Source organism: Gallinula chloropus, assembly GCF_964237585.1.
Source record: "Gallinula chloropus genome assembly, chromosome: 5".
Taxonomy (NCBI): Eukaryota; Metazoa; Chordata; class Aves; order Gruiformes; family Rallidae; genus Gallinula; species Gallinula chloropus.
In genome coordinates, this window is record NC_140090.1 from 28950578 (window position 1) to 28958791 (window position 8214).

The following is an 8214-nucleotide window of genomic DNA, read 5'->3' on the forward strand; positions in this document are numbered from 1 at the left end:
CAACTTGACAGCAAAGTGAAAACTAACTTCAGTCTCAAGCAATATAAAGCTCTCACTTAGGTTTCATTCAGCCAAAAGATATTCAAGTAGCAACAAGTACGTGAATAAGCTGATTGGGGTAGAAGATGAAAAACCCAAAAAACACCCAACGTATTTCCCACAGCACTTTAGCCAATCCCATGTTTCATAAGCACACAGAACTCAGAAATGCCTCCAAGACAGTATACACACCTTTTTTTTTTTTCCTGCATTCATGATCTTAGCTATAAAGAGTAGACACCTCAAGCAAAAGATATTTTAAGGTCAAATGCAGAGGCAGCTGGAAGGATTCGGAAAAAAGATACCTGTGTTTACAATTCCAATTGCTTCCAGTTAGAAACCCAAGTTAAGCAACTAAAACAGACCACACTGTTTAGTATTCAGAACTCCACCCTAAGTCTCTGAAGCTAAGCACTTCTGAAAGTCAGACTAAACAGAATAAAATTAATCTTTACTGCTCTCGTGACAGACTATTAAAATAATAGATGCACCTTTATTGGCATAATGTGATGTGCTTTTTCTTATGACACAACCTCCTTTACAGCAATTCCCTTACATAACACTCCCAAAAACTTTAAAGCAGAGCAAAACTGTTCAGAACACAGACTATTATACCACTAAATTCTCTAAAGTCTCCAAAAAACTAAAAAAAAAGTTTTAGTACCCTTTATTATCAGTGGATTAGTAGGTAAATCATGCATTAGGCAGCTTAGCTTTATTTCCAGTACATTAACAGTACTACTTACTCAACAGTTTTGTTAGTTCAAAAAGAACGGGTGACAAACTCTTTATATGTGTAAATAGAATACAGTTGGATGTTGAGTACTGAAATCTAATAGAATGTGGCTTCTACTAGTATCTTCCAGTTTCTCAATGAACACACTGGTAACATTTTATTTATAACTATTACTGCAGTGCTTTACAGATAAAACTAAACAGAGGCTAAGTTATGTTTATGAAACAGTTCCTGAAAAAGTGACAAGACACACACACTTTCTCCCTTTACCAAAACCCTTTTAGCAATTGCATTTACTTCAGATCCTTGTTATTAAGAATTAAGAATAAAATGCAAGTTACTACATAGTGACTGCAAGACTGAGCTGTGTGTTCTCAGAGGGCAGCCATCTGGGGTTGTTTATGTTTTGAACTTTATGGAACAGGGAGTTGCTCTGTTAGAGATGGGACACCCTCGAAGGAAGTATCCCACAGAGCACTGTCTGCCTTTAGCTACGCATACAAATTTCATTTCATTTCAGTCAGGCTTTCAAAAGACTATTCAACAGTGTCAAGTAAAACAATTTGAAAAAGCAGTAAGATGAAACTGTACGACACTGAAACACCAAGAGACGGGGGGTAGGCGTAAGAGGGGAAGCTACTCCTGGTATACAAGTGAACAGACTTACTTATGCATAAAGCAACAAGGACAATGACAGCCTGTTTTCGGAAGATGACCGCATTTTAAAAGATTGTTACTCAATTAAAGCTCAGGCACAGTGAGTTTTCTGAGCCCTCACTCTGATTTCAAACAGCCATTATTCAAGTGAGTACGGAATGGCACTATCTGACTCACAGGAAACCAGGAAAATCTCTAACAGTTTTTTTGCCAGCTTCCTTAACAAGGACAGTTGTGTAATTTGGAGGGTTCAGTTGTTAAAAATACTTCAGTAGTTTCCATTGTAATTTTATCTAAGTGAGGACCTCCGTCATGGTTTGTGTTTCAAAATAAAAGTCCTATGTTTTGGCTTGCCCTGCTAAGAGTATCTAAGATTCACCGTGAGGCAAGCAAGACAGAACTAAGTTAAACCCCATTCCTCGCTTTCTCAGGACAGTAAAGATATAACATAAAAAGGTACCTTCTAAAGTAAAATCCAGCAATACATATTCATAAGCAGAGTCCGTCTTTGTTTCAACTTGTGGTCTCTTCAGCGTAGAAAAGATTTTTCCAGGGCTGCTATCATCTGGGTCCTCCAGCTTTCTCAGTCCGCACCCCATAGCAAGATCTGCAAATGATTAAATCGCAGGAAGAGGTGGGGGGAGCAGCAAGGTCTGTCGCTCTCACTAGAGGAAAAAAGTAACCAAGTAATTCCCTCCAATTTTGTTCTCTATTAGCTGTACATCCAAATACAGAAAGAGCCCAGTTTCCAGATGAAAAAGCAAAGGTACTTTCCATTCATTATTTTTTACACAGGAACAGTAAGCTAATGATTTCAAGCTACAAACTTGGTAAGAGCGAGCTGTATTTTGCAGCAATGTTAGAGCTGCTACAAACTAGCAGAGATTTTCCATGCCACGTCAATTTACAGCCAGCCCCCTATCAGTGCTCTCTTGCAGAGGACACCAATAGTGCTTTGTTTGTCCTTCTAGACTGACTGGGCGAGGGGGGAGTGACGGGGAGGGAGAGAAGAAGAACTGAAAAAGTTAGAACAAAACTTGTCTGTAATTACTTACCTCCAGAAGTTCTACTCAACTGTAGTAGCAAGTCAGAGGGGAAAAAAGCAAGTCAGTCGGAATGGGAGAACGAGAAAAGAGCCTCAACATGGTTGGAGACGAAAATCATTTCCAGAAAGGAAGTCAGCTTCAAGAGGAAATTGCTTCTGGCATCTCAAAGGGTAGAAAAGTAAATGAAAAGCAGTTTAGTCCTTATTTTAGATTTCAAAGTTTGGTTTGCATTTCCTTTCCACAGGAACTTTCTTCCAAAGGAAAAACACACATGAATATAGCATAATACACTGCAACAATGTAAAAATACGCAGTAAAGAAATTTGTCAAGAAAATCGTGTACAATTGCAATAAGCACCCACATCACAAGGAATCACCGTATGTAATTGATTTGTTATAAACACTGAAAAATGACATAAATATTTCTCATTTCAAATCAGAAATACTTCTGAGTGTTGTTTGTGAACATAATTACAAGATTTTCTTCCTCTTTTTTCAGGGGTAGTTAACAACTGAAATCCCCTTCTGTCAGGCTGACCTCAGCTGGTACAGCCGCAAACTTCCACCACTGTTTCCCAAGTGTATTCTTCTCTAAGTCCTGAAAATTTTGTATAGTTTTAAGGGCTTTCATTCCTCTCATATTGATGACTGCAAGTCACTTGTAACTGTAATACATTCAATAGATTTTTCTAGGGCCTTGTTACTGCTGGGATGGGTAGTTACAAAGTTTACCAGTTTTAAGACTGCATCTACAGAAATTTAGTCATCTTAGAGAAAAGCAGAGGCTTATACTATTATTTTAGACAAAAAGAACTGCACATTTGAATTTAAAAAGTTTTTTACTTTTTTTCCCACAGGAAATTATTAATCTTATTTTAAAAGCACTCACATTTTACGTAAACAATCTGTGCAAATTAAGCATTAACCATTTGTGGTTGTCATTCTGTTCTACTTCAAGCAAAGTGACAAAACCTTTAAGTAGCTTACTAGAGAATAATGTCTGCTGACTGTGTCCCCTCTGAAATCCATGTTATATATTACAGATCATTTAAATTTTGAAGAACTTAAACACTTGGTGCAGAGCCTTTGCCGTAATTAAACACTCCAACCCTACAGTCTTTAAAACAAGCCCCTGGGTGCTGAAATGAAATCATGAAGACTACACTGAGGGATTAAAATCTAGGAAAATGTACGAGAGAAGCAAAATTCATCACCTTCCTGCAAGTCTAAAACAGAAATTGCTAATTGCTCCCAAACACTCTTCCCCTCCCCACCCTCAGTAAAGGTCATCCCTAAGTTGCTGTACCAAGCATAAATGTAAACTGTCCACTCAACCTTCAGAATCCTTCTGCTTCATTCCATGCAGGTCTTAAGATCCACTGGTATAAAGCCATGGCATAACTAAGCAGCAAGTACAACTCTTCGCAGCACTGGATCACTTGCCTGCTGGTTGGGTTTTTGACTAAAGATAGCTACATTTTGTAGCTACATACCGTATTTTGAGCTCTTTGTGACAAGGCTTAAAACATATTTCAATCCTCTTCCCAAGACCGAAGTTTCCATAGTATAAACAAATAAACACCACAGAAATACCATTACAGATAAAAACATGGGTCCTTATTTTGGGTAACCCCAGATTAGTCAAGCCATTACAAGCTTCCAGGTCAGGCAACAGTTGTCATTACAGAATTGACACAAACGTCACTAGACCAAACCTATGAAACCAAAGACACCACATGTTGAAAAAAAAAACCCCAACAAACAAGAACTAGCAGCGTCCTTCACAGGATTTCAAAACTGCAGCAAGGCACTGAACGACTCAGGAGAGGAACAGGATTGTAAGATTTTTGGACTTAAGAGCTACTTAAGGACCTGCACGAACAGCTACAGTAGCCTGTTTCAAAGCAAATACAAGCTACAAAGCAATCCATTTCCAGTGACCCAAAAAGCAAAGGCTCTGGGAATTGGCATCAAAGAACAGATCCCTAAAAACTACACTGTGATTCACTGAGGCATGGTAGTCACAGCAACTCCTACTGAAAGCGCACGTGACTTACTCATTGAGGCTTTATATAAATTTTAGACTTCTAAAAAGGCCAACAATGGACCAATGAATTTAAAGAACTACACTTCTGTGGAAAGCTTGTAGGATCCCCCTACAGTTTTGATTCGGATGAAATGGAAAAGTGATACAAGATGGCAAAAGAGTAGCTCAGCAACAGCAGCACACATCCAGTGCCTGACTACTGACTGTCTTCTAGCAGTGTGGGGTGAGAAGCAGCAGTTCTACACAGTAATTCTGACCAGAACGTGAGTCAAGCCTTACGGTCTGCCCACAGCTCAGGGTTGTTCCTGTCCCTTGGCTGATGACATACTTCGTTCCCTGTTGTCAGTGTCATGGGAGGTGTGACAACATTTGTGTGGGAAGCATTTCTGTCTTTGTTGTTACACTACCAAACTTACTTATGTAAAGACATCAGATGATGCTTGAAACTCCTGTGTGAAATAGATGTCCCTCTGTTCCTGAGCCCGTGCTACGCTGCTCACATTAACATTACTGACATCCAAGGAATGCCCTCTCTTTACAGCACTGGTGCCAAATAAAAGTGGAGTTGACGCCCCTTTTAGATGAACTCTCTCTTGCTGGAATAAGACAGACAACACTGTTTTTAGAACATCTATGACAAACCAAGTCGAATACAGTCTATTTTCAAGAATGCCTTTACTCCAAAACCAAATACAACCTGCATAAACCCATAAAGTAATATTGTTCTTTTTTCAAGTCATCTGAGATTCCTGTTGATCATAAAAACATTAGGAAAATTATGAAAAAAATATAGGTACACAGAAGACTTCCCTTCTCTGTGTATGCAAAAGCTAAAAAAATAAAGTGAGGGAAATTCACTTAAGTGTTTAATTTTTAATGAATACTAAAACTCAAGAAAGTTCACAAGCTACTGAATCCGCAATTCAGACAGCCAACTACGCTAGGACCCACAGCAAGTGTTTCCTTAAAGACAACTCTCTCTCCGATTACAAAACATGCCACTACATTAAAAGCAAAAGGCATCATACCACTTCAATGCTCTGTTAACTTCAAAAAGCCTCAAAACTGGCAACATTTTATTTTATTTTTTACAACAGGTATCAAGGACTTCCTAATAAGGGCTATGAAATTTTTCAGTAGTATCACAATCCTGACCAGTGATTCCCACTCCACCACATGATTTAGAACTGGCTGAAGTCTGAGGGGAGACCACCACTGGGACAAGACATCACTGGTAATACACCTGCGAGAAGGTTAATTAGTCAAAACATTCTGACTGATAAGCTTACCTGGAACAAATTCACTATTACAGGCTGCACAGCTTTTAAAGATCCATGCCTGTTCTTGAGGCTAAACAATAGCGAGCATTAAAAATACAAATACCTTAAAACTCTACCAATTACCTGAAGAGTAAGTTATTGCTATTATAAAGATTTCATCAAAACTTTGAGATAATTTCTCCTTCCCCTGACAAAGTTGAAATATAAAATATTTTGACCAAACATGTTTCCCACTCAGGGCCCTAACTACCCATATTTTCAGCTTACAGAAGTGTAAAAGAGCACTTAAAAATTACTCAGGCATCACTGACACACAACATCTTTAACAGAGGACAGACACATTCGCAAGAGGCAAGGGGGTGAATTACAAACACAAGCTAAATTAGTCAGATTTCTCCTGAACCTATCTGAACAGATATTGGACTCAAAACCAACACAGTAAAACTAACTCAATATTAATCATCTTAAATTGCAACACTTTTGAGCATTTCAGTTCCTCTTTGAACTTTTTAGGCTTACTTCCTTTATGACTCAAGGTAAATGTACAGCTCTTGCTGTCACAAAAACTGGTAATGACAGAAAAGCAAACAGAATTCCATCAGGAAAAAAATCCTTTATTTTTCATCTCCCAAAACCCAATTACTTTAACTAAATAAAAGCACAAACATTTAGGGAGGGCGTTCCTGTGGAATAATTTGATGAACACTTCAGTTCCTCATTTAGAGATGTTAAGAAGGTAGCAGTTTTCCATTCTGAAGGCTCCTTAGTTTGGCAAGTCCCCCAACTCTCAGTTTTTTTTCCCCTCCCTCTGAAGGAGTAATCTTGTGAACGTCACAAGAACAGAGTCTCTTAGTTAAGCAGGTTAGATTGAGCAGAAAAGCCATCTTTTTGGTAATGATATTTAACTTAATGTTCTAAAAATAAACAATATCCATGACAAGTTTGTTTTGACTGCAAAAGCATAGTTTAATGATATGAGTTTATAAATTCTATTTTTCAGTGTCTTTTAAACTTAAATTACACATCAATGCTACAATTAAAGTTACAATTCAAACAGTAGACAGTAGAATTTTAGTTACCAACCCAAAACTTTACTAGAAGTTACAAACTACAGAACCTTCTTTATTATTGCTGCATAACAGTAGTTTCAACAGAAAGAGTTTGTAATTTACAAAATTGCTAACACTTCCCTGAAGTAAGATTTACAAGTCTGTGAGGTTTTTATCTATGTACATGCACAGTATTTCACTTCCCAAGGCTGCAGTACAGTATCAAACACAGCTGTGAGATCAACTAAAATCCCACACTCTAGAATGAAACTGGTTGTTGTAGTTTACAGTATTAAACCCAGCTGTAGATATGAACAGTATTCTGTTAAAGGTACGGTTCGTATCTACAGCTGGGTTTAACATACACACATATAGACTGCAGCTCCAGACAGATGTATAGTGACCAGGCAAGGCCCTCAAAATTACAGTTTCAATCCTTTAAATTATTCACAACTCAAAAAGTCTAAGAAGGCTTTAGAAGTACCACCTTTTCCCATTACATCTCAGCTACGTTATTAAACATTATTAAAACGCCAATTACATATTTCTGTTCTGCTCTCCATATTTCTATTTGGATTTTCAGCATAACTGCTCATAAGGATTTGCATTCAGGATTGCACAAGTGAATGCAGACATCAGCATTATAACTTGTATCCTTAAAATAATAATTTAAACTGTATATATTTTTACTTAAATAAGGAACAAACTTTCATATCAAGTGAACTGAACCTAACATAGTACTTAAACATTAGAAAGCCACAAACATTTTATTGCAATTTTTACTGTAAAACCTTTTACAACCAAACAACTTCTCACATTTTAGAATTACATTAAATAGAGAAAAACATTTCAAGAGAGCCATGTGTTCTGCTAGTTATTCCTTAGTTACTACTGGAATGCAGTTTCCTTGTTAACTTAGCATTAGCTGTTTGGAAAAACAAGTTTCAGAATGCAAAGGATCTCCAATGTAGTATGAAAAGTGTAAACAGTTTTTTCAGGGAGATGAATGGACTTCTAATGCTTAAGATTAGAAACAGCAGTAGCCAAAAGTGTTAGTCAACTAGGGAATTCTAATGAATCCAAGAAAACAGCCCTTGAACAGATGCAGAAAGAGATGCAGAAAGGAGAACTTTTTTGCTTGCCTACAGGTTCTTGTCCAGTGTTACCTAAGAGAAAATGTTAGAACCAACATTTTGCCATATAACATTAAGTAGACAAGAGCTGCTATAAATACTGTTAAGAGCCAGCTCAGTAAAAAATAAGATACCAACAGATCTCTAAATTCTAGGGGATGGAAGCCAGAAAATTAGTGTAGTTTGTTAATATAGCAATATGACAAGATGATTATTTGTCATTATGT

At 37.4% G+C, this 8214-nt stretch overlaps 1 protein-coding gene across 1 annotated transcript in view; it reads right to left on the reverse strand.

Moving 5' to 3' along the window:
- The window catches only part of RFTN2 (raftlin family member 2), a gene marked incomplete at its 5' end in the record, with an annotated part of 29238 nt that extends 27207 nt beyond the window's left edge, over window positions 1-2031 (reverse strand). The window contains one exon of the mRNA XM_084264506.1: window positions 1893-2031. Within this exon, the coding sequence (XP_084120632.1) occupies window positions 1893-2031 (139 nt within the window). The remainder of the gene's footprint in view (window positions 1-1892) is intronic.
- Between the last annotated feature and the right edge of the window lie 6183 nt (window positions 2032-8214).